The sequence below is a fragment of the Phodopus roborovskii genome, unplaced genomic scaffold, assembly GCF_943737965.1.
Source record: "Phodopus roborovskii unplaced genomic scaffold, PHOROB, whole genome shotgun sequence".
In the NCBI taxonomy this organism is placed as follows: Eukaryota; Metazoa; Chordata; class Mammalia; order Rodentia; family Cricetidae; genus Phodopus; species Phodopus roborovskii.
Window position 1 is genome coordinate 27,781,223 of NW_026126480.1, and position 27,194 is coordinate 27,808,416.

General features: G+C 43.4%; 1 protein-coding gene across 1 annotated transcript in view; it reads left to right on the forward strand.

Moving 5' to 3' along the window:
• Vps35l (VPS35 endosomal protein sorting factor like) overlaps window positions 1–27,194 on the forward strand; it is a 99,808-nt gene that overhangs the window by 42,237 nt on the left and 30,377 nt on the right. The window contains exons 15-27 of the mRNA XM_051192792.1: window positions 549–595; window positions 1,832–1,943; window positions 2,812–2,928; window positions 4,833–4,886; window positions 7,024–7,104; window positions 11,450–11,512; window positions 12,320–12,405; window positions 14,088–14,114; window positions 14,830–14,910; window positions 17,603–17,666; window positions 20,429–20,527; window positions 22,176–22,253; window positions 23,357–23,471. Coding sequence (XP_051048749.1) covers window positions 549–595; window positions 1,832–1,943; window positions 2,812–2,928; window positions 4,833–4,886; window positions 7,024–7,104; window positions 11,450–11,512; window positions 12,320–12,405; window positions 14,088–14,114; window positions 14,830–14,910; window positions 17,603–17,666; window positions 20,429–20,527; window positions 22,176–22,253; window positions 23,357–23,471 — 1,024 coding nt within the window. The remainder of the gene's footprint in view (window positions 1–548; window positions 596–1,831; window positions 1,944–2,811; window positions 2,929–4,832; window positions 4,887–7,023; window positions 7,105–11,449; window positions 11,513–12,319; window positions 12,406–14,087; window positions 14,115–14,829; window positions 14,911–17,602; window positions 17,667–20,428; window positions 20,528–22,175; window positions 22,254–23,356; window positions 23,472–27,194) is intronic.

A 27,194-nucleotide genomic window follows, 5' to 3' on the forward strand; every position in this document is an offset into this window, starting at 1 on the left:
TGTGATTAGTGGGCACTGAGCCGTGGCCTGGCATGTGTTGATTGCTTTTTGACTGCATTATTGAGCAAGCCACAGGCCCTTTGACAAACAAGCAAGAGTGCCATAGAAACCTAACAACTTTTCCTCCTTGTTCATGCCCAGGAGCCAGAGGTTCATCATTCTGTGGTGACACTGTGGGTAGGATGTTGCTACCCATGCCTGACTCAGTATCTCTCCATCAGTGGCTGGAGAGACTGGACCTGACCCTCGACTCATCTGATGCCCCAGCTCGTTGGCTTTGGTTTTTTGAGACAGGATTTCTCTGTGTAGCCCTCTGTCCTAGAACTCACTCTGGAGACCAGGCTGGCCTCGAACTCACAGAGATCCACCTGTTGGGATTAAAGGCATTTGCCACCACTTGTTTTACTTTCTCATGCTTCCCATCCTTGAGGACAATGGGAATTGGCATTATGTAAATCAGCTGCTATTTAGAGTACAACATTTTGAAGGTCTCTTAGAGATGTTGTTTTGTATCCTTCAAGCTGATGTTCTTCCTCTTAAACTTCTAGGCTTTGCTGATGGAGATGATGGAGAGATGTAAGAAACTCGGCAACAAGTAAGTGCTTATTATAAGACTCATATAAGCAGCTGCCTGGAATTGAGGTCAATAGCTGTGTGTGTGTGTGTGTGTGTGTGTGTGTCCAAGCACAAAGGCTAGAGGGCAGTGTTAGTTATCTCTCTCTATAGCACTCCACCTTATCTTTTAAGACAGGGTCTCTTGTGTACCTGGAGCTCACTGATTCAGTTAGATTGGCTGGCCAGCAAGCTCTAGGTTTCTTTCTGTCCCTGCCTGTCCTATAGCAGGGTTATAGGTGTTCACTACCACAACCAGGTCATTATATGGGTGCTGGAAATTTGAATTCAGGCCCTCACATTTATTCAGAATGCACTTTATCAACCAAGCTCTCTCCTCAGCCATCACATGCTTTTATTTAGTTTTTTGAGCTTCCACCCTTAACATGGGTGAGAAGCAGAAGGGTTAGACTGTAGAGGTTCAGAACAGAGCATTGAAATTGCCCTGTCTCAGACCTCAGCTCCATTCTAACTTAGCTTTGTGACCTTGGGCCACTAACCTGACTGCCCTATATCTCAGTCTTCTCTCTCTGCAAAATGAGGGTGATACTAATAAGTCTTTTCTTTATGGGGCTGTGGTAAGTGGTAGGACCAGGAAGCACTCAGTTCCCTGCCGCCTGCCTATGAGGTTCCCTTTACAACTTTTTTGGTAGCAGATAAGTATACATCCTTGAGTGGGTTTTGTTTTTCCTCAGGTGCCTAAAATTTAAGGTCTCTTTCATGAGAAATTCTTCAAATAAAAGATACATGTTTATAACAAGGACCATGTTGTTCTTGAACATTCAATTTTGTTAGTACATCAGCCTATAAAGACCCGGGCCTACTTAAGGGGTTGGACTGTAGCTGAGTTTTCTGTCCATCCATCTAGTTCATTCACATGCTGTCAGGGGTCAGATATGCAGTGAGTCCTCTAGGGAATGCATGTTTTCATTTTTTTTTCCTCTTTCTAACTTTTCCATTAAAAGCTGTCAATCATCCTTCTTGGTAGTCAGTATATACCCTAGCATTAAATCTGGCTTGCAAGCCAGGTATAGTAACAGTTATTCATAATCACAGAATTTGAGGAGTGGAGATGGGGAGGGTTATAAGTTCAATGTCAGCCTAGTCTACATAAAAAGACTTGCTGTCAGTTTGCAAACAAAAGTAAATAGACAGATAAATAAACAAAGGACTTGTATCCTGAGGAAGCTGTGAGTGACTTGGCATCTATGTCTTCCAGTGCTTTGCTCTTGAACTCCGTGATGTCAGCTTTCAGGGCTGAGTTCATTGCCACCAGGTCTATGGACTTCATTGGCATGATTAAAGAGTGCGATGAGTCTGGCTTCCCCAAGGTAGGCTCTTGACTTACTGTGTGTTGGGAGAAGAGACGATGATGTCTAACTGATTGCTTTGGTGGCTAGAGTAAGGTGTGGGGGCAGTGTGGGCCTAAAGGAGACAGGAGAAGGCTTTGTTCCCAAAGGATGTGATAGAAGGTGGCTGAGATTGGGATCATTAATGCCACATAACTGCTATGTGTCAGGCCTTGAATGCTGACCCCATGCATGGATTCACTATGGAGTATTTAGGAAAGACATGGTCACACATATTTAAATTATATTTGCTTTTGGGCTATGGAGGTGGCTCAGTCATTAAAGCACTTGTACAAGCATGAGGACCTGAATTTGATGTCCCTATAAAAAGCCAGGAATGGTAGCATGTGCTTGTAATCCCAGTGCTGGGGAAGTGGAGACAGACAGATCCCTGGGGATCACTGGCCAGTCAGTCAACCTTTTTTCAAAAAGCAAGGTTGACAGCTCCTGAGGAACAACACTCATGTTTGATCTCTTATACACACACACACACACACACACACACACATTCTCTCTCCATCCCTCAATTAGTGAAGACTTCCTCCAGTAGTATATGTGATGTGCAAATTATATCCTCTAAGCCCACTTTTGGGTGTGTACTGGGAACTGGGCTCAGGCTCTTACTTAACCTAGTAAGTGCATGCTTTACCTGAGATGCTTTGACAGTGCCTATCAGATCCTTAAGTTTCTCAGAGTTGTTTGGATGGATCTGTAAAATTTCAGAAAAAAAAAAAAAATCTTAGGAAGATTTCCCTGGAGACAGATGAACTGCTGGAGCCTTTTCTTTCTCTTTCTCCGTGAGGCATTTTGACTTAACATTTCTAGTAACAGCCGTTTGCTACTTTCTTAGCATCTCCTTTTTCGTTCGCTGGGGCTAAACTTGGCCTTGGCTGATCCTCCTGAGAATGATCGACTTCAGATTCTCAATGAAGCTTGGAAAGTCATCACTAAATTGAAGAATCCACAGGTGAGTGGCCATTTACACCACGGTCTACTGATTTTTGTAGAAATTATCCAATATACACTGAAGTTTTTTTTAATGTGCATGGGTGTTTTGCCTGCATGTATGTCTGTATACCATCTGTAAGCAGTGACCATGGAGGCCAGAAGAGGGTCCCCAGGAACTGGTTACTGGTAGTTTTTAGCCACCACATGGGTTCTGGGAGCCAAATCTGGGTTCTCTACAAGAGCAATAAGTGTTCTTAACTGTGGAGCTACCTCTCCACCTCAATGCATTTTGCTTTTAAGGAAATGAGCTTTAGCCATGTATGGTGACTCACATTTGTAATTACAGCACTCAGAAGACTGAGGCAGGAGGATGAAGCATTTAAGACCAGCCTGGGCTACATAAGGGAGATGCTGTCTCAAAAAACCAAAACCAAATAACAGCAAAACCTAATGATAATAAGTGAAATTTCTATCAATCAAACTTTTAAAAAAGAAACTCTCCTTATATCATTTATTAGCCCATAGAGGGAACAAGTAGCATTAAAGATGTTTTTTAATTTTTCTGTCTCAGTTATGTCTTGTTTCTTCTGTCCCGATTATATCTTATTTCTGAAGCCCCAGATTGCACTAAACATATAAGTTACCAGGATTAAAAACTTCAGGTGTCTTCTAGCTATGCAAAGAGCATCTAGAGTACAGCAGTCAAGTATGTATTATTTTAAATAGCAATCTACTAGGATATTCCTACAGGATTGAAGATTAGTGGTTGAACACCAGGGCTTCTAAAGTCTTACATGACAGAGCAGCTGGTATCATTTACTTTCGTGCATGTGATGATGGCTATGGCCATCAGGGATGTGTGTGAATGTAAGTGCTATACATATGCACATCACAGGGACGATTCAAGAATACGTCCTGTCATCCACCTTGTTTCTGAGCAGTTCATTTTAGCTGCCCATGGGTTCTTTTTTTTCTGTATCTTGTTTTTTTTTTGTTTTTTGTTTTTTGTTTTTTGTTTTTTGTTTGTTTGTTTTCATTCCTGGCTGACCTGTATTCTATGTAGACCAGGCTGGCCTGGAACTCACAGAGATCCTGGGTGCTGGAATTAAAACTGTGCTCCATGGTGTCAGACTTTATTACATGGGTTGTTAGTTTTGATGGCAAGTGCTCTTACCTGCTGTGCCGTCTCCCTGGCCCTTGTAGGGATTTTCAAACTTTTATAGGATAGATTTACAGCCCTTCTATAGATCAAATGGTTTTGTTTGTTTTGTTAAAGCAACAAGCAAACTTTGAATGCTCAGTTAGATCATCCCTGAAGTTTTCTGCTCAGACATGGCAAGGGCTCCTCGGATCATGGACCCTTTGCTCCTTAAGCATGACAGAGCTCCATAGATTTGCATCTTGGCCTAAGAAGCAATGCTGCGATCAAAGTCTGTAGTGAGCAGCAGGCTGCTTGTTTCCTTTTATAACTTGCTTTTCATGGTAATGTATATCAGTCAATCACTGTGCTCCTCAGACCCAGCATCTGGTAGAAGCAGCTTGAGGGAAGAGGCTTATTTTGTTTTACAGTTGAGAGGATAATGTCAGGGCTGACATGTGAGGTGGCTCAGGAGCCAGGTTCGTAGCAGCAGGAGCTTGTACTGTATTCTGTTATAGCTGGTTTGATTCAGGAATCATTGAGGCTGTGCTACAGCCCTCAATGGACCACCTCCTCTAGCTCTGTCTCTACCTAGATATTCCACAGCTTCCTAGAACAGCCACAGCAATGGGAGTTTGTGAGGGACATTCATATTCAAACCATAGGAGTAAGCCAGGCATTTCTGTATTTCTTGTCAGAGCCCTGGAGGATTTGTCTATGAACTTGTGGCAAAAGTTAATCAGTGTTGTGCCCACTCAGAAGCTATTTTTACCTTTACTTTGTAGGACTACATTAACTGTGCGGAGGTGTGGGTAGAGTACACCTGCAGGCATTTCACGGTATGTATGACTGTGGAGTTGTTTTCCTAAGGGTTTTGTGGTTTATCGGTTACCATAGCAACAGAGACTGGCCACTTAGGAACATTGCAGTGGTACTTGAGGTGGGGCCTCAGCTGTGTTGTCCAGACAGGTCTCAAAGTCCTGGGCTCAAGTCTGTTGATACGCCACTAAGCCCAGACCTTAAACGTTAAGAAGTGTGAAGTGTGAGCATGTGTTGCTAAAAGTGTGTTCCACACTGGCACATCAGACTTGGCAGTGCTGCATCAGTCAAAACTAAACAGGGGCCCTTGGGAACTACGATGCTAAAATATTTTGTAAATTGACATAAGTGTCTAGTGGGTAATGGACTTCAGACTCTGCCTCATTATAAAATAACAAGCTCTTAACTGCTGAGCCATCTCTCCAGCCATCCATCTTATTTATTATTATTATTATTATTATTATTATTATTATTGGTGTGTGGGAGGGCCATGTGTATGTGTACATGTTTACATTCAGAAGCCAGAGAAAGGAACCTCTTACCACTCTCAGCCTTTTTGAGTAGGCTAGTAGCCAGCAATCCTCCAATCTCTACTCACTCTATTTCCTGCTATTGCCAGTCCTGGAGTTACAGGTACAAATAGCTACTCCTAGCATTTTATGTAGGTGCTAGGGATCTGAACTCAGGTCCTCATGCTTGAGCATCCAGTCTTTTACAAGTAAGTGCAGGGTTATGGTTTGGATGTTCGTGTCTACCTTGCCTCCTTGATTCACATGGTTAAACCTGTTCCCTGAGTTCAGTGTCAAGATGTGGAGCTATAGGCAGCTGCCTGTACTTCTCCCTGCTGACTGGCATTGTGAGTGTCAGTCATACCGACTCTTGTTAACCATTTCAAGGATGCCAGATGTATCGTCATGAGAGTGGAGTCCTTGTGAGTGGGATTAGTGTCCATAAAGCAAAATCCCAAAGGAGTCTGTTAATCCCCTTCCATCATTAGGGGGCCTTGTGAGAAGGAGTTGTCTGTGAGGAGCAGGCTTTCTCCTGATACTGAGTCTGCTGGTGCCCTGATCTGAGACTTCCTGGCCTCTAGGGCAATGAGTAGGAAACCTTTGCTGTCTTTAACTTCCAGGCTTATGGTGTTCTGTTTTAGCAGACAGTACATGAGGAAGCATGACTGGGTTTCTATAAACTGTACTTAAACACACCGAAACTCGAATCTCAGAATTTTTGCTGCCATGAAATACTATATTAGGTAGGGTTTATGTTGCTATGAAGAGACAGAAAAACTATAGCAACTCAAATGGGTGGCTTACAGTTCAGAGGTAGGTTCAGTTCATTATCATCATGGTGGGACATGGCAGTGGGCAGGCAGACATGGTGCTGGAGAGACAGCTTAGAGTCCTACACCTTGTGCAGGCAGCAGGAAGTAAACTGACACACTAGATGAGTCTTGAGAATATATGAGACCTCTAAGCCCACCTCTGCAGTGACACACTTCCTCCAACAAGGACACACTTACTCCAACAAAGCCACATCTCCTAATAGTGCCACTCCCTATGAGCTTATGGGGACCAATTACATTCAAACTACCACAGATACCATCTTTCTGTGGGTCAAATGTGAAACTATTCCTCACTTGTTAGCTATGTAACAGGCAGGATTTGAGCTATACATGTCCAACCCATGGCATAGATGACAGATGTGACCAGTTAGGGCAGATGGCTTGTAAGGGGTGAATCTGTGCCCTTCCCACAATGTCTCACTGCTCACTTTTCAGATACTGAGGCAGGAACCTGGGCCAGGTAGACAGAAAGTAGCCTAAATGACTTTATCTTTCTAAAACAGCATTCAGTACTGATTTAGATTATCACAGCCATCTTGAGGTGGTGGTACTAGACTGAGGATGTGGACATGATTTCTTTCCTTGCTTTTATTTTTTTTTTTCAGAATATTTGAAACTATTTCATGGAAGGTGTGTGGCTTTTGCTTTTTTTGTTTGGTTTTTTGGTATTGGGATGAAACCAGTGCCTCACACATGCTGGGCAAGTGCTCACTAAACTATCCACCCAGCCCTGTATTGTGGATGTGTCAGTGTTTGCCCAGGATGATAACCAGTGGTCCCAGCCTAACAACAGTTGGTTTATGTTCCTGGTATAGAAACGAGAAGTGAACACTGTTCTGGCTGATGTCATCAAGCATATGACTCCGGATCGAGCATTTGAGGACTCCTATCCCCAGGTAACAGGACTGTGCTTCCCATTGTGGGGATCTTGTTCTGTTGAGTGAAGTACTCATGTTATACTGGTCAAAAGGTACACCTGGGAATCCTGTGTTTAATCTTGGCTCAGCCACATCCTAGCTTTGGGCCTCACTTTTGTCACCTGTGGAATGGGGGTAATGTTAGTCCTGTCTTCAGAGATGTTTTGAGGGTTGGGATGTGACATAGAAATGCTGAAATTGGGTGACACATGGCAAATTCTGAGTAAGCATTTGTCTTAAACTGAATAGGCATGAACTTAAACTTTTAAAAAGTATTAATATTATTCTAACGTTTGTTAAAACAGAATAATTTAGTATAATACAATTTAATAAAAATATAATAAAATAAGGAAAATAAAATAAAATAAAATCATCACTACTTACCAAGCAGGCACTTCCTAGCTTAGCTACTTATAAGATCCTCTCTCAAAACAAATAACCAAACTGTCTGTGTGTGTGTGTGTGTGTGTGTGTGTGTGTGTGGTGTGTATGGAAGAGAGCTTGAGAGAGTTGTTAAAGTAGTTCATTACAAGAGGGGAGGACATTATACTATATTATAATTCTGTTGCGCTAAAAGGAACTTAGAGAAGATGCTCAGAGTGCTGGGCACTTAAGACAGGAATGTGAGAAACACATTGTAAAATTGGTCAGACAGCATGAACAGAAAATCAGGGTTGTCTGTTGAAGCAGCATCTACAGGAGACAGTTGGCTACACACAGACAGCTACAGTCCAGAGAAGGCTCAGAGAGCTCATCATGAGACACGAGTGAGTAAACCTTGCTCTGAGAAAGGAAAAAGTTGAAGGAAAGCAGATGTGGGTACAGGAGAGAAATCTGACTCATGTTAGCGTACCTAGGCTGCCAGCCCTCCTGTTGAGGGCATTCCTATTTGTTCCTGTAGCTCCTGGTAAATTGTTGCTTTAGTACTGTGACCTTTTATTGTCATTATCATCATCATCATCATTTTAATATTATTATTATTCTTTCATACAATATATCCCAATTGTGGTTTCCCCTCCCTCCACTCCTCCTAGTCTCTCCCCCCTCACATCCTCTCTCCCCAGAGGTAGCCACCAAACATGTCATAACAAGATACCATAAGACTAGGCAAAAACTCTTACTTATATCATGGCTGGACGAGGCAACCTAGTAAAAGAAAAAGGGTCCCAAGTACAGACAAAGGAGTCAGAGATGCCCCCAATTCCACTGTTGGGAGTCCTACAAGAACACCAAGCTACAAAAGCATAATATATTCGCAGAGAACCTAGCTCAGACCCATACAGGATCCCTGTTTATTGGTCAATCTTTGTGACCCTCAATGAGAGTCACCAGTCACAGTGAATGTTTTGTATATGCAATTCAGTTTGGGCCCATATATTTTGTGGTAAATCTTTATGCTCCAGCATGCAATTTTCAGATAATAAATTATCAAAAGAACTAAGCAAAAATGAATGAATGAATGAATGTGAGATGTATTCAAGTGGGCCATTCAGGGCTGTGCTCTCTGTTGATGGGAGGAGACATCAGTCTGGGAAGAAGTGACTTACTCAGATCTAGGATGAAGAACCACAGTAAGCCTGGCACTCTCAGAACTTGGTTATTACATTCATTTATTGTGTGTGTGTGTGTGGGGGGGATGGGTCCATGTGTGCTATAGCACACATGTGTAGGCCATAGGACAGTTTATAGAAGTTGGTTCTCTCCTACCGTCTGAGTCCTGGTGAATCAAACTCAGTTTGTCTGGCTTGGTGAAGGTTTTTTGGTTTTTTGGTTTTTTTTTTTTTTTTTTTTTTTTAACCTCCTAAGCCATCTAAATGGCTCAACACTCATTTTTTAAATGTGTGCCAGAAAATAAGGACACGACCAGACATTGATGGGGATGTGAAAATGAACTAGAACAGCTTGAAAAGGCCCCCTAGGCTTCCGGTCTGGGCAGCAAAGGAAACTGGGTGAGAGCTGAGGAGTAGCTCCCCAAGTCAGGGCTCTTGATTTGCAAGAATACTCCAGTTCAAATCCCTAGCACGCATGGAAAAAGCCAAGCATAGTTGTGTATGAGGGGGTCATTGGAGCTTGTTAGCCACCAGCCTAACTTCAGGTTCAGAGAGAGACCCAGTCTCAGAAGAGTTCCCCAAGTGAGAAAGTTCCAGGCAGTTCCCTCAGGTGAGGATTTTATGTACGAAGCAACTGACAGTCAACATCATCCAGTCAAGTGCTCCCAACATCCCGCAGAAAACCATTGGGAAAGCTGAGGCTGACATTCCTGGTTCAGCTTTCTGTCCATGGATGAACTTTTCTTTCCTACCCACAGGCATTCTTTATGTCATGTGATAACAGTAGTAACCTGTTCTGGAGACACAGCTTTTAGGCTGGGGGGCTGGGAGCAACCATCCCTAAAGAGGAAGGACTTTGAGACAGGCATACTTATGCCTGAAGTGTTTCCAGAGCCAATTTCTCAATGGGCTCAAAAGGCATGTGAACATTTACCAGAGTAATGTACTAGTACTACACAGAGCCAAGGAGCAGTGATGAGACCAGGAATGGCTGTGTCCCTGAATCCCCCATGTGGCCACACCCCAGTAACCTGAGGGCTGCTCACCAAGGTCCCCATCCTTCTAACATTCTACCCTCTCCCAGTTGTACCATCAGGAAACCAAGACTCTAATACATGGGCCCTTGAGAGAGACCTATTCAAACCATAACCAATTAGTGAAATTTGATGAATGTTGGTAAAGAATGCGCAGGAGCTCTTGGTGTAATACTTTTAGCTTTTCTGTAAATTTGAAATTATTACAAGACAGTTTTTAAAATAGGCACACTACGTTTATAAATTTCATCATTATGGATGGTTGGCTTAGGGGATGAAGCAAAGGAGACAATGTTGGCTTTCAAAGAATCCACTGAGGAATAAATGGGTGTTGGACAGTGCCTTCAATTTGCATTTTCATCATGAAATGTTACTGGGAGAACCCCTATCATTTAAAACCGTAACATACATGTAGCTATGCAAAAGTATTTTAAGTGTTTTTGTTCCAAAACAATCAGTTGCCTTGTGTGAGAATATTTTAATATGATATAATGCCCTGGGACATTGCTCATCATGAGGTTTTTGTTTTGTTAGAGATGAGGTCTCCCATGTCTTGCCTGGGCTGGCCTTGAACTCATCTTCCTGACAGTGTCCTGATGAACTGGGGCTATAGGTGCCTACCACTGTGTGGTGAGCTTTGAGTCCCTCCTTAGTCTTTACCTCAACTGATCTGGCCAGCGGCTTCCTTAAGAAGGAAGCTGTGCATTTCTACTTTTGTAGAACTTGAGAGTTGATATGGCAGTAGTTTGAAGTATAAACAAGGTGTTTGTCAGCAAATGTTCTGGATGGCACCCAAAGGCCAGGAGTTAACTTTTATGTAGAAGTAGCATCTCCTTTGTTCTCCCAGGCCAAGCCCTTTTAGACCAAAACTGTGTTTATCTCAGGGTGAAGTCAGTAGACATGAGGCTCTAGGCCTTTTTGAGACTTGGCAAGATCTTTGGGGCAGTGGCCCTTGACTCCACTGGTAAAACCCCATCATCTTCCTCTCCCTGAAGTAATAAAGAAAGGCAGAACCATGGTGGACTGTCATAGGGGGTGGCAGTCTGTGGCACATACCCACTCATAGCCCATCACTTGTTTGCGTGAATAAAGTTTTATTGGCACACAGGTACTCATCTGTTCCCACACTGGTTCTGGCTGCATCCATGCTTCATCCATGCTTGAATAGTTGTGTGGGACTGTGGACCTGTGATTTTTGTGGTCTCCTAGACTAGCAACAGAGGCTAAGGTGATATCCAGAGGTGTAATTGTTGGTAGTGTGTTTGTCTACCATACACAAAGCTCTGGGTTAGATTCCCTGGCACCACATACAGCAGGTAGAGCAGCACACACCTGGACTCTCAGCACTGGGGAAGTAGAGGCAAAAGAGCTAGACGTTCCAAGTTATCCTTGGCAACATACTGTGTTCAAGGCAATCCTAGACTACTTTTATTCTGAAAGGTAAGAAGAGAGCATTGGAGAACAGGCTCTTCCCTGAGCATATGGGCAACCCTACTTAATCCTCATGGACATTGCCCTGCAGAAGAAGCTGAGGCATGGGCCTTGTCCCCAGGACTCTGAAGGAGGAGGTAGAGTAACAAAGGTAACCTTACAGAGGCAGGGTCCAACCTGATCTAGTTTTCCTTCGTTGAACAATCCAGGCTAACTATTGTGATTGTAGTGGGCAGTATGAAGGAGGGCTGCCTTTTAAAACATATGGGCTTTATTAAACAAGATGTGTTCTTTTGTTTTGTTTCACAGCTTCAGTCAATAATTAAGAAAGTCATAGCCCACTTCCACGATTTCTCAGTTCTTTTCTCAGTGGTAAGTAGCATTTCATAACAACCCTTGGAGACTTGTGCCCTCTGTTGCTTTCAGGTTTTTGTGTTACCCAGGCCAGGAGTACTAAGTTCCTTTATTAAAGCACTCAGGTCCTGTAAGCTTAACAAGCAAATTTGTGCTATGACTTAAACACCATTTGGAAGCACAGTATATGCAAACTGAGTGAAGAATGTTATTTCTGTGTAGTTCCTTCTTGTCAGAGGGGTGTGCACCGCACCTGCTGCTGGTTGAGCACCCCCTTGTCCAAGTGCTTGGGGCAAGAAGTGCTTCATACATGGTATTTTATTCTTGGATTTGGGGGTTACACACGCAGACACACACACACACACACACACACACACACACACACACACACGTTTACACGCCTTGAGAGCCGGGACCCAAATCTAAACAGAACAGAATTCACTTATATTTTATATGTATCTTTACACAAAGGCAGAGTTTCATATACTATCTTAATAATCCTGTACAAAGGACCGAGGATGCAACTCAGGGATACAGTTACTTACCCAACATGTTCTGTGCCCACACTGCAAAACAACACAACAGTCACAAGCAGAACATTCAACTTGGGGCATTGTGTTGGCACTGGATAGTACTGATTCGGGAATATCTCTGATTTCAGATTTAGATTAAGGGTGCTCAGTCTGTAATCATTAAAGAAAGAATTCCAAGCCAGGTCCTTGAGGGGACTTCCAAACATTCATTCTGCTTATTTGAAATGTCCCCTCCCAAATGACCCACAAATTATTTCCAGTTATTTGTGTTAAGTGCTTTCTCTAATCATAGGAAAAGTTTCTGCCATTTCTGGACATGTTCCAGAAAGAGAGTGTGCGGGTGGAGGTTTGCAAGTGCATCATGGAAGCCTTTATCAAGTGAGTACAAGATGGCACAAGTGGCAGCCGTGACTCCTAGCACTTTGTGAAGTGCGTTGATGATTGATGCATGCTGGGTCCTAGTGATGTATGCATACCTCACCCCCAAAACACCATAGGGGTTTTAAAAGCAGGTGGTGCCATGCCAGGCACAGTTACTAATTCCTATAATCCTATGGTCAGAAGGCTGAGGCAGGAGCATGGTTAAGTTCAAAGCTAGCAAGACCTTTGTGTGTGTGTGTGTATGTGTGTGTGTGTGTGTGTGTGTGTGTGTGTGTGTGTGTGTGAGAGAGAGAGAGAGAGAGAGAGAGAGAGAAACAGAGACAGAGAGAGAAACAGAGACAGAGAGAAAATATGTATGTAGATAATTTAAAATATTTTAAGAAAAGAAGAAAGCAAACTGAGCAAGCAATGGGAGTAAGGCAGCAAGCAGCATTCCTCAGTAGTTTCTGCTTTAGCTCCTGCCCTGACTTCCCTTCATGACAGATTGTAAACTGTAAGCTGAAATGAAGCCCTCCCCCACCAGAAATGTTCTTTTACTTATTGGGGTCTGAAAATATGAGTTGGTAGTTAAGAGTACTTACTGCTCTTGTGCTGGACCTGGTTTGGTTTCCAACATCCACATACAGCTCACAACCATTCATAACTCTATGTCTAGGACATCTTATGCCCTCTTCTGAATTCTATAGGCATCAGGCATGGCACACATACATGCATTTAGGCCAAGTGCTCATATATATCATAAACCTTTAAAATTTTATTTTATATGTATGTGTGTGTATGTCATATGTATTATGTGTATGCAGGAATCCATGGAGGTTAGAAGAGGTCATCAGAGCCTCTGGAACTGGAATTTCAAGTGGTTGTAAGCCACATGTGGGTACTTGAAATTGAATATGGAAGTAAGTGCTCTTAGCTGCTGAGAAATCTTTCTGGCCCCATGATAATTTTTAAAATATCAGGCACCATGATAAAAGAAAGCCAAAGGAGGTCTGGAGAGATTGACTTAATGGGTAAAGGTGCTTGCCATCACACCTGATGATCTGAGTTCAGTCCCCAGGACCCAAACGATAGAAGGAGAGAACCAGTTCTGTGTGCATGCCATGGAGCACACTCCCAAAATAAGTAAATGAAAGAAAACCAAACCAACCAACCAGACAAACAAAAAACCAGGGCTGGAGAGATGGCTCAGTGGCTGTTCTTCCAAAGGACCCAGGTTCAATTCCAGGCACCCACATGGCAGCTCACAACTGTCTCTTACTCTTGGAGATCTGACACTCTCACACAGACATACATGCAAGCAAAATGTCAATGTACATAAAGTAAAAATAAATAATTTTTTAAAAAAGGAAAAAAATAAAAGACCAAGTACAAACCAAACTGTCAGATGTTGATACGATGCTGGCCACCAGTTCAGTTTATCTGTGATTTCATGTTGGTTCTTGTAGGGTAAGGCTATATTGTAAAATGAAAATTGCTCTAAATACTAAGTACACGAATACAGTTGAGTTTAGAAAATTGAGTTTGATATTACTCCAAAATATTGTTTATTGTTCTCTTTTTAAAAAGGTTTTTAATTGCATTCATCTCTCTCTCTCTCTCTCTCTCTCTCTGTGTGTGTGTGTGTGTGTGTGTGTGTGTGTGCGCGTGCGCGCACGTGCACATGTGTGCAAATACTGGAGTACAGGTGTGGAGGTCAGAGGAAACAAGTAAGTTTTCTCCTTACCTCATGTGGGTTGTCAGCCTTAGTAGCGAGTACCTTTACCCATTGAGGCATCTTGCTGGCTCTCTTCCTATCTTTCTAGAAGATTAATTCCTGGTCCATGAGATAGCTCATGGGGTAAGGCACTCATTGTGCAAACCTGACAACCCAAGTTTAATCCCCCGAACCCATGTAAAGTGGAAGGAGAGCTGACTCCAGAGTCGTCCTCTAACCTCCACTTACATATTGTAGCATGCCTCTACCCACCCACACAAGTACATATAATGATAAAGATAACTTTTTAAATGAACTCATTCCTAAAGATTAATATTGACTGCTTTATCTTTAGAATATTTGGAACAGCCACATGTACCTTACTCGAAGATTCAGTTTGGGTGTTGGTCCTGTTGTGTTTTGCTTGGCACTTAACTTCCATGTGGGCAGCAGCTGCAGGTGTTAAAGCCTGCCAGGCTTTCCCTTTGCCAGGCACAGGCAATAGCTTATGGTGATTTTACAACTAGGAGCAGTCAAATATGTAAGAGAACACCTTGTGACTTACAGAAGAGCTGAGAGGAAAACCAGAGTGGTGCATCTCACTGATACACTGCATATATGCAGTACCAAACAGAGTATTTAGTGTTCTCATACAGCTGCCAAAAACCAAACCCACTCTTTCATGGCCATGGACAGAGCTTTTACAATTGTCTCTTAATGTCTCCTAGGCACCAGCAGGAGCCAACCAAGGACCCTGTCATCCTGAATGCCCTTATGCACATTTGCAAGACCATGCACGACTCTGTGAAGTAAGATGTCCTTAAAGCTGAAATACAGCATGGCTGGGATGTGTTAGGATGATATCTGCAAGCTGCTGCTGCACACAGCTTGATCTGGTTAGATTCCTGAACTGAGGCTGGAGAGAGCAGAGTGAATAAGAGCATCTATTGCTCTTGCAGAGCACCCAGGATCGCATGTTGGCTCATAGTTGCCTATAATCACATTTTCAGGAGGTCTGACATCCTCTTCTTACTTCTGTAGGCTCCTGCAAGTGCATGAACTCATGCAGACTCACACACATACACATTAAAAAAAATGAATGGAATGAAAAAGAGGCTGCAGAGGTGATTCAGTTGATAATATGCTTGTTGTGCAAACAAGAGGACCCGAGTTCAATCCATGGCACCCATGTAAAAGCCAGATCCTGCTATACACTTCTGTAACCTCAGTGGTGGGCACACAGACAGGCTGAGCCCAAGCCAGCCCATCTATCAAAATTGATAAGCTCTAGACCAGTGAAACCCTGCCTCAAAATAGGTGAAGAGCAGTTGACAAAAACACATAATATCAGTCTCTACATTCCACATACATGTAGAATGTATACACACACACACACACACCTACCTACCTACCTACCTACCTCTATTGAAAAGAACACTCCAGTCTTATAGAGCAAGGAGCACAGGCTAACCTTCAAATGAAAAAGGAAATAGGAAATGTTTTTACAGAGGGATTTCTGTTGGGAAGAAGGGGCTGGTTTTGTGAAAGTGAACTCAAATTCTGTCTCCTGGGTTTCTGAGAGCAGTGATGGTATAATGGCAGCTCACACAGCCTCTTAGTTCATCCCATTCTTATCTTGTTCTTTAACACAGCTCCCATTTTTTATAGTAACTTTATGTGCCCAGAATGTTAAAAGCTCAGGTCTAGCCTCAGACCTTAACCTTTCACTTAGAGGCTGCTTCCATCTTACAAGTTGTTTGTGGTCATTTTAATCTCCAAAGAATTTTTGCACAGCAGCTTGATTCACTGGGAAGTGTTTTAAGAATTGAGAGTGTTGCTTTGGAATCTCATCATCCACACGGTTCTTCTCTTTTCCTCCTTTTAATTTTAGAATCTTTATAACTGTGCCTTCAAATTCATGAGCAGTTATACAAATACAAATCCAATTTTATTACACTTTTGCCAGGTGCAGTGGCATACACCAGTAATCCCAGCACTTGCAAGACTAGGGCAGGAGGATCACAAGTTCAGGGCCAGACTGCATAATGGGCCTTGTCTTAACAACAACAGTAATAATACATTTTTGTAATAAATGGGCCCAGGAGACCTTAATTGAGCAAAAATAAAGGTACTCAGCTGTTTACAAGGTGGGGATTTGGCTCAAGAGGCCTGCAGTGAGGAATGTTAGCTCTTGGGTACATCACCTAAGGGTCCAGGTTCTGTGTTGTTGCTCTGACATCCCTGAGCCATGCTGCCCTTATCTTCCTTCTGGAAGGTGGCCTATGTCTACACAGGCCATGTCCACAGTCCAGCCCATACTTTGGAGGATAGCAGCTTTCTCTTTGGGACACTTGGAAGATTCACACTTTGCCTGTATTCACACTATGTAACACCTAGCTATGAAGTAGGGTGGAAAACGTTTCAAAGAACTGAGGAGCACCAAACATGGCTTCATATACCTCTAATCCCAGTACTCTAGGCTCAGGCAGGAGGCCAACCTGGGCCATATAATGAGGCCTTGTTTCAAATACTAAAAATGAAAAGAACTGAGGGCACATTACATATCAAAGAACAGTGCAATATTTGCCAAAATTTATTTTCCCTCATGACAAGCCAAATAAAACTTTAATGCCTATTTATTTTTTATTCCTGGAGATTAAACTCAGAGCCTTGCACAATGCTAGGTAATCATTCTACCACTGAATCCAGTCACCAACCCCAAATTTTTAAAAACTTTAAAAATAAATTTTGAGAACTATTTGTATGTGTAATCAAACTAGACTCAGCAATTGAAATTTGTATTTGTATTAATATTCTGCAAAATATAAATGAGACTTGTTTTCAGACACATACAAAAGTAAGGTGATTAATGGATGAAGGTAGGGATGAGTAGTCATGTGATAAAACACGCATCACAAGGTGTCAGAGTAGAAGCTTGATGGCAAGTGTGTGGGTATTCATTAGAAAGTTCTTTGATAAGCAGCGGTGGTAGTGAATGCCTTTAATCCCATTCCTAAGAGGTAGAGACAGGTAGATCTCTGTGAGTTCAAGGCCAGCCTGGTCTACAGAGTGAGTTCCCGGACAGTCAGAGCTGTTACATAGAGAAACCCTGTTTTGGGGAGGAGGGGAGAAGAAGAAGAAAGTTCTTGGGTGTATGGCAGAAAATTTTAAAAATGGAGATACCAGGTTTTCTCTGAAGTGCAAACCCTAATGTCAGTGCTTGCTGTCTGAATTCTTTATAAAGAAGAGAAAGTTGCCTTCTTTTGTGCTGTTGATAACCACGCCTTGGAATGGCGTCTTCAGGGAGAAGAGACATACATATGAATTGTGTTCCCTTTGGTTAACACTTCTATCTAAAGATAGACAGGCAGCCTGTTGGGAGTTTCTGCATCTAGAAAATGCACAGTGGCCTCACTTTACACCGCCCGCCTCTGGTGCTTTCCTCTTCAGGCGGCTACATTTGCTGCGTTCCTGTTAATTATGCACTATTATTGATTGTAGCGCTCTCACTTTGGAGGATGAGAAGAGGATGCTGGCCCACTTGATCAATGGATTTATAAAAATGGTAAGTTTGTAGGAAAGAAGTTCCAGTTCACTTGGAAACATGATGTCATTGTTTATCCCCTCTCTGCTGAGAGTGCCTCACGTTGTATTCCCCAGTGCTTTTCATTTTTACTTCGATAAGATGGAATTAGAAATTTCTTACATTTGCCAAGACTCCCATGGGAGCAAACAGAGCCAAGAGAGACTGACTGAGGAAGAAGTTAAGGGGAGGGGTGGGACAGGGAAAGTGAGATGAAAGCTCCTGTGGAGTGGCTGGACTTGGGGTCTCCTCTGCCACTAGGACCACCCATCTATGTCATCTTTGGTCCCTCCCTCTTTTCCAGTTGCCTTCTGTCCTAAACAGGCTTACCTCTAAGCCTGTAACCACAGCTTCTGGGACTGATGCTCTTTGGATTAACTTTTTACTAGTTACATTTCTCATGTCCGTATTCAAATACCTGACAAAAGGAATTTAAGCAAGGAAGGGTTTGTTTTGGCTCACAGTTTGAGAGTACAGTCTATCATGGCGGGAGTGCCGGTGTTGATGTCACCAAGATGGGAACTTGAGGCCACAAGTTACTTTGTGTCCACAGTCAGGCAGAGAGAGCAGAGGGGAGGAGAGAGAGAGAGAAGGAGAGAGGGAGGGGGGAGAGAGAACAACAAAGAGAGAGACAGACTGACAGTGATAGACAAAAAGAGACAGACAATGCCTGTGTTTGGCATGCTTTCTCCTTTTTCTGTAGTCTGGGACCACAGCCTAAGGAATGGTACCGCCTACCTTTAGGGTGGATTTCTTCATCTTAGTGAAATTGACAATCATGATTAACCATACAACTTGGGAGGCCTGAGAGACTCCTGGTGACCCTGATCTCGAAGACCAAGAATGGACAGCCAAGTCCCTGAAGTAGCTGTTGTGTGGATTGTTGTTGGGTAGTGACAAAACCTGTGGCTGGGCAGAATGCCACATACAGAGCCACACCCATTCCATCCATTCACTGCTGCTTGGCAGTAACCCGAAGTGTGGTAGCATACAATAGCAAATGGCTGCTTTCTTTGTTTTTCAATTTATTTTTTATTCGATGAATTTATACAAGGAAACATTATATTTTGTTCATATCACCCCATTACCCTCTCTCACTGCTCCCCACTCTGGACCCTTTCCCAACAAGTTTGCCTCTTACTTTGATGTCTTTTATTTCAATTTTTTTGACCCACTGAGTTCCGTTAGTGTTACCTGCATGAGTTTGGGTGTGGAATTATTTATTGGATTATGGGCATCTTACTGTGAAAACTGACTCTCCCTCCTCCGGCAGCCATCATTGCTGTCTTTTCTTAGTTTGTATGTCTGTGGGTTGGCTGGCTATCCAGGCCTCTTTGAGGATGCGTAGTATGGCTTGGTGGAATATCCAAGAGAGCCTTGCATACCTTCCCAGACTGCTGCTGAATGGTGCTATTGTCTTCCAAGTAGCGTCTTCCTGTTTACTCATGTCTTGTTATCTAGTTGTCTTAGTTTTTATGTCTCACATGGTGCTGTCTTTCATGAGGGTACAATATGGGAGCTCAGGACTTGGGAAAGCCAAGCCTTAGATACACACTGACTCTCAGTTTTATTCTACTGGGATCTGTCAGTCAAAGTGAGGCATAGGGTCATCTGTTAGGGAGAGGAGGTGAAGAGACCTCACCTCCTGGAAGAGACCAAAGGAGACCTCACCATGGGAAGGATTGTTTTATTCTTTTATGGAAACAGCCTGCCAGTTGGTGTTCCAGCTTTCCTTTGCCTCAATTCTGGGTGTTACTGAGGGCTTACTATGTGGCCCAGGCTGGCCTTGAACTTCTGAACTGAAGTAGTCCTCCTGCCTTAGCAGTTAAGGATGATAGGTGCACATCACACTCCTGGCTTGGAATCCTCTATTTTAATAAAACCTCAGAATCCAAACTGACTGAGGTAGAAATGTTGCAGTCCCCTGATAACAACTGTGAAACGGTGACCTGTCCAAGCAAGAGTGAAGCTGCCCACTAGTTCTCTGGGTGCCATCAATTTTGATGGAAATTCACGACTGGCCTTTCTGTTTCCAGGTAGGAAATGGACCTGGGGATTTTACTGAGTGCCTCTCCTTCATCCTTGGTTCACATAGCATGGTTTATCCCTTCCATCCTCTGTCTGCATGTCCCCAAGTCTCAGGAAGTAAGGTGTGAGCAGCAAAGCTCTGTGCAGGCTGATCTGAGGAGTGGCGAACTCTCTCCTATTGTGCAGCTTTTCATAAAGACAGGGAAAGAGGCGCCATGGGGTTGAGGTGGAGACGCTTCCTTTTGTAGGCCTGGAAGCCACCAGTGAGCTGCTGAGGTCAGGCCCCCATCAAGAAATAGTGGGTGTGGCCCTTATTAGGGAAGCTCTTGTGACAAATGGCTCCCAAGGACTCATGTTATTATGTTCTGTGAAAAGGTCACAGCTGACAAACAAAATTCCGTGATTTCCTTTCCTTGCCAGTCTGGAAAAATTCTATTTTTGCACTGCCCCTGTTTTGTGCCCTTGGCGTCTCACTCTTGTCACAGAGCTGGGCTGCTCAGAGTGACATTTCAGCTTTATTTGGGCTTAAGTGCTATGAGACCTTTGTCGTCAGGGAGAGCGTATGTGTGTCTGTGTGTGTGTGTGTGTGTGTGTGTGTGTGTGTGTGTGTGTGTGTACATGAATGTGTGGGCACACAGTGCATTCATGCACACTCGTTTGTATTCCCACTAATAACAACACTGTGCCTTTTAGCATCTCTTTCTCTTTGATTCTAGGTCTCCTTCGGTCGTGATTTTGAACAGCAGCTCAGCTTTTATGTTGAGTCCAGGTCGATGTTTTGTAACCTGGAGCCTGTTCTTGTCCAGTTGATTCATGTAAGCATTCTTGTCCTGTGTTCTTTAAATGAGTGTTAGTTGGTTGTCAATATGTCACATACTAGACTCAACCTGGGAGTGTTCTCTTAGTTATTTGAGACTAGGTCTCATGTCCCCAAATTCACTATGTACCTAAGGCTGGCTTTGAACTCCTGATCCTTCTGCCTCCACACCCCCCACCCCAGGTCTAGGATTAAGTAGCAAGAGTCTGATTCTACAGGGATTCTCCTGCTACTCTCCTCTTGGTCTGGAAAGGTGGTTCCTTGGAGACTGAGCAGATCCACAGCTTCGCTTAAGTCTTTGAGTGCTCTTAGTCATTTTTTCTTTCTTTTCAAGTTTTGTTGATTTTTCTTCCTTCTTGAATACCCCTCCCCCTTCTCAGAAATCAATAATGACAAGAGTAAAGTGCTCTTCACTGAGCTGCACTGATGGGCAGGTGACCTGAGGTCTAACCAGAGGTTTGCTGCTCTTTATAGGCTTGCTGACCCCCTGAGTCAAAGTAAATAGTAACAGCCCTGCCTATTTTAAACAGCTAAAGTAAAATAATATATATGTATAAAAATTGGAAGAAAAAAACAGCATTTTTATTTTGTTCTTTTAAAAAACGATTCCTAAATAATACAGTTACAGACTGGGTGTGGAGCACAGTAGCAGGGCCTGGCATATGTGAGGCCCTGGGTTCCAGCCCTGTATCCAGCAGAACAGAGAAAAATATGCCACTTACGTAACTAATCACTTCCTGATGAAGTAAGTGTGTGCACTGCATAGTCCCAGTCTTGCAATCAGATCACTTACCTCTGCCCCTATTTTCTCCCAATCCTTATTTTCTCATCAATCTTCCCCATCCCCCAACTTTTTATCACTGTAGTTGCCAAAAGTCCAGTTATGCAGAGTATGGCTATAAGTGCTCTAATTCAGTGAAGTCATACTATACCATACCAGCACTTTGCACAGAGTCCAACAATTGCTATTTTTAAAATCTGCCCTTGATTGCAGCACCCTGAGGATGCCTTGATACACAGTTTGGGAACCAAAAATTATACTTTTTAATTGATTTTATATAGAAGAACAACACTTTTTATATATTTATTTCCTCCCTCCTTAGTATGTTACTTTGTACAATTCATTCCAAGACCTAAATCTAGAGACCCTACCATGAAATAGGGGTTGGTCACGGTGCCCATCCATAGAGTTGTAAGGATCAAATAAGCTGGTGGTTTGTATCAGCTGAATAATGTGGCTGTAGTTACTGCTGTTCATATTAGCATATTAGCTACATTACTCAGTCTACTGTTAGATTTGGAAGTTTCCCTGAGAGCTTGTGCTTAGAATGTGGGACTTTCTGGAAATGATATGTAAGCAAACCCTGGCTATTCATTAAACCAGAAAAATGTTAATTTGTTATGCTCGTTGGTAGGTATGACTAACACAGTACTATGTTTTACTATCTTGGAGATATTTGCTGAAGCCTAACCTGCCTATTGATCTTAGTACTTCAGCATGAGGGGCCAGCCAGCTGGTTAGTCTTAGTCCATGTTTGGTTGTTTGCATTGATGTTTGTGGAGCCTGCATCTTAACCCCTGGAAGATGTTACTTTGGGTCATGATCATTTCATTATGTTTTCTGTTTTATTTCTTCACAAATCTAGAGTGTGAACCGGTTGGCAATGGAAACAAGAAAAGTCATGAAGGGGAACCACTCCAGAAAGACAGCTGCATTTGTCCGGGTGTGTCCTAAGGATAAGGGCTCTAGACTTGGAGTACAGTGGGTTCTTGAGTTTGCTAAATGGCTTTTTCCCAGAGAAAGCTAAGTATGTCATGAGAAGGGTGGCTTAGTGTTGATTTGCAAGATTTGTTTTTCCCTTGGAATTGATGGACTAAGCAGCTTCTGTATTGTTTTCAAAAGAAATGTTCAAGAAGCCTAAATTTCAGAACAAATCACACATCTCCAATCTCCACATCTAAAATATTCCAAAATCTGACAACTTACTGTGATGCTTCAAATGGATAGCTCCATGCTGTGACTGTGTTTCGTGTATAGAGTTATTGAAAATGCTTTGTGCAGTTACCTCAAGCTGTGAGTGAGAGGCATATAGGGGATATAATGAAACTCTGTGTTTTGACTTGGGGTCCCCTCCAAAATCCAAAACTCTTTAAAACCAGAAGCACCTCAAATAAGTGGTGCTCACCCTCCTTGTGTTCTGAGGTGGTTGAGAGAAGCATTTGTATTCCTTTGTGCCAGCCACATTCCCTTGAATTTTCTCTGATATATAACTATAAAATCTTTCTCTAGCGATATCATTTTCACATATCATGTTTTTGCTCTTGGTCGGGGTTATCTCTACGTCAAAGTTACATCCAAAAATGTCAGTACATCCAAATGCTCCAAACCACAGTAGAGTGGCAGTGCCCCCATCTTTTGAAATGAAAGCATGCCCAAGTGATTATAGTTAAAGAGAGGCGTTCACCCCCTTCCCCTTTACCTCTGTCCCTGGTGTCCCACACTATTTGACTTTTTAGCCTCCCCAGCATAGCTGCTTATTACCTCCATTCCTGAATAGTCTGTTTCTCCATTGCCCACATAGAGATGTCATCTATGTATGAGGGATGAAGAGCTACTTTTCAAACTATTTCACCCTTTTCTTCTTTCCCACCTTCCCAAGGCTCATAACTGGGGTTGATTGTGTGTGTGTGTGTGTGTGTGTGTGTGTGTGTGTGTGTGTGTGTGTGTTGGAGGAAACGGAGAGTTAGGGTTAGGTGTCTACTTGGAAACACATGCTGGGTGAATGTGGGCATATTGATTAACCATCTGCATCTCCCTTCTCTCTAGGCCTGTGTTGCCTACTGCTTCATCACCATTCCCTCCCTGGTGGGGATCTTTACCCGCCTCAACCTCTACCTGCATTCTGGTCAGGTTGCCTTGGCCAACCAGTGCCTCTCCCAAGGTAAGCTTTACTGTCTCTATCCTTAGTGCTCCTTTGTGACTTAGGAAGTCTGATTCAACCATATATATCTCTGCATGCATGCATGTACCAAGAGGGCCTTTAAGGGGAAAGAAGACAGCAGTCAGGAATATTTTTTTTTTTTTTTTTTAGTTATTCAAGACAAGGTTTCCCCGTGTAACCATCTCAGCTGTCCTTGAACTCACTTTGTAGACCAAGCTGGCCTTGAACTCACAGAGATCTGCCTCTGCCTCTTGAGTGCTGGATTAATTTCATGCACCACCATCTGGCTTAGTAAATATTTTTAAATGCTTCTCTAGTAGGAAACATGGAGTCAGGCAGCATGGAGACAGATGGGGGGTGGGGAGGCGGTGAGATATTTTCCTGTCCCGAGCTTCTCCAGTCTGTCTCAGGCCAGGTCTGACACCCAGACATCTTGGGCTAGGATGCCTACGGAGCTGAGAAGTTAGGTTCAGGGTTCAGGGTTGTTTTTTATTGTTTCTGTTTGTTCATGTGTTTGAACACCAGACACAGAAGTGAAATCTAACCTTTGAATAGCAAATACCTTGCTATTGGGGGGCGATAACTCCACTCTGCCTGTTTAGTTTACCTGAGAGGGGTGTTGGGGAGGTGAGACAGAGAAGAGAGGCGGTGTAAGCTCAGCCCTGGTTCCTGGGCATGGATGAAAACAGCACCACTGTGTTAGGACTCAGGGCTGCTGGACTTCACCCTGACTTTAAGCAACTGCTGGGCATAGCAATGTGGTGGCTGCTTCGTGTTTAAAAATTCATCTGATATTTTTTGCTTGAGTATAAATGCAATCACACTAAACCTTAAAAGGCCATCACTGTCATTCTGAAAGCCACACAGAGCAGTTACTGGCCAAATAAATAATGCAGCCAATTACTGAGGAGGAGAGAGCTAAATATGAAGCTCATGGGAGCTGGTTGCTTATCTTTGTATCCCCGAACATCCTCCCATCCCAACTGGCTCTAAAATATCACCCTCCTTGTTCATTCTCTGGCTTGCCTTCATCCTGCCTTGATTACATCTCCATTTTCAGGCTGGCCTCTGCTAGGGCTGAGTCCAGGGTCTTGCTAGAAAAGGCTTAGTTCCATCTGTTTGTGCACAAGGGTCCCCACATGTAGATAGGATCGTGCTGGCATTTCCTGTAGATTTCCTTGCCTGTCACCCGGTAGCACTGAGCAGCCACGAAAACCTTGCATGTCAGGGTTTCTCACCTGGAGATGGCCCAGAAATGCCTGTCTGCCTTTTCTTTGAGCCCCTACTCCAGATGGCATCTTGTTCTTTTTTTGTCAGTGGCTCAAAAGAATGTGTGTTTTTATAAGGAGGACATGGGAAGGGGAGAGAGAAGAAGCAGGCAGCCTTCTGATGGAGTGAAGGGTCTGAGCAAAGGTCTGGAGAAGTGGATAGATTGCCTATGTTCAGCCACCAACAGGTGTGCTGAGGCCCTGGTTGATGGTAGCTTTCAAATTTCCACCATATAGTGGGTCTGCTCCTGGTTCTGCCACATAGGGAAATAGATGCCCTTGGACAAGTTGGCCTTTTTGTGCTTCAGTTGATCCATGTACAAAGCAGAGGTGATGGCAGGGTTGCATCCTAATTGAGAATAAATGAAGTCATGCTCCAAGAGCACTGGACCACTAGCTCAAAGTAGCTGTAGAGCTGGAGTCTAGGACCACAGTGTGACATCGACAGCACTGTGCTTTTGCCATTTTGAGGTCCGAGCTCACTCTTTGTGGGTGTCTGTCCCTTTCTCTCTCCTTTTCCTCTCTTTCCTTCCTCCCTTGTCTTTTTCCATCTCTGGGTCAGGCTTTCTGTATCTCAACAATCTTGGCTATGTAGCTCTCCTGGCTGGCCTCAAACTCTTGATCCTTCCACCTCAGCCTCCAGAGTGCTGGAATTATAGGCATGCGCCTCCACACCCAACCCTTCAGACTGATTTCTCCCTTGAGTCTGTGGGAATGCCAGTTTCAAGATTAAATGGCTGAAGCCGGGCAGAGGCAGGCAGATCTCTGTGAGTCTGAGACCAGCCTGGTCTACAGAGATAGTTCTAGGACAGGCTCCAAAACAATTAAAAAAAAAGAAAGAAAGAAAGAAAGAAAGAAAGAAAGAAAGAAAAAGAAAAGAAAGGAGAGAAAGAAAACTGGCTGAATTAGATTTCAACTCAGAGAATGTATAGTTCACTGCAGAATGAAACAACAAGCCAGGCCTAGGGTAGTGAGCAGAGCTGGTTTGTTGTCTTCTCTATTGACGGTGTCTCTCTTCTGCTCAGAGCTGTTTTTCTTATAGTTTTATTTCTATTTTTAAATTTTCCTTTATTCCTGAGACGGTAATACAGCTATCCAATGAAACATGCTCATATCAACCCCTCATTTCTTCCCCTTTAATCCCTCTCTGCTCTCCACAACATGTCTCTCTTCCAATTTCATGTCTTTGTTTTTGACAGCCTACTAAGTCCAGTTGGTGCTGCCCATGTGTGTGTAGGTGTGGGGACACCCACTGGAGCATGGGAAACCTACCTTGTCATATCTGGAAGACAGCTTTTCACAGCACTACTCCCAATACACTCTCCACCCTATTGCACCCAGCTAACTTTATGCCCTCTTGTTTCATGTTGTTTTATTAAACCTATCAAGTCCAATTTGTGCTGCCAGTATTTGCTTGAATTGTGGCCATACACTGAGTGTCGTTCACCTACCACATTACATTCCCTCCTCCCAAGGCTCAGGGATCATTGTGCAACAGAGGCAGAGTGTAAGAAATAGTGTAAGTCAGAGGTGATGGTAAGTGTTTTCCAGAGACAACAGGGCAGTTATACATATGAGTTCATAGTGTTTGTGACAGTGTTCACAACACCTGCTGGTGCCCAAGCCAGACAAAAACTCAGCATAAACAAGGGAGGCATGATGTCCCATCCCTAGCCGGGCAGCTGTTAGGTGATATCTTCTGGGAGAGGGAGAGCCAGTTTTCTTCCATTCTTTCTGCCTCCTTTTCATCAGTGAGTGTCCCAAGCCTTAGTAAGGTTCTGGGGTTGGGGGAAAGGTGCTGATGTAGGTGTCCTATTCAGGGCCGAGCACAGTCCCATTCTCAGCATCTCTGCATTGACTGCTGCTAACTGTAAGAAGGGACCTTCTCTGACCAGGGCTGAGAGCCGCCTGGGTCTGTGGCTGTAAACATGAATATTTAGAAGGCAATTTGACCTCATGGTGGGTTAGGGAAATAACAATAGCAGGCCCTACCTTAGGGCCTGTGGCTGCCCAGCCATGGGCTTTTGACCACACATGTTAGAAGTGTGTGTGGCAGAAGGAGAACACTCATGTGCTGTTGTTGGGTGTGTAAACTAATGCAGTTACTTGGGAAATCAGTCTGGAGGCGTCTCACAAAACTAAAAAAAGAACTGCCAATCAACCCAGCAGTACCACTCTAGGCTGTGTAGCCTGCTACACAGGTAATTGCACGTCCATGTTCACTGTGGCCTTGCACTGGGGTTTTGATGTAATGGGAAGAGAGAGGATAGTGGGTAGGCTAATTGAAACCCACTAGTTAGTAAACTAAGTTCAAAATGTAATGTTTTGAAAAAAAGTTTCAATGAAATCACCTTGCATGGGTGGGTAATACTGCCCCCAGATTTGTGTCATTTAATGAAAATTGCAGTGCAGGGCAGAGGATACCTCCCTAGGAGTTACTATTTAGGGAGGTCCC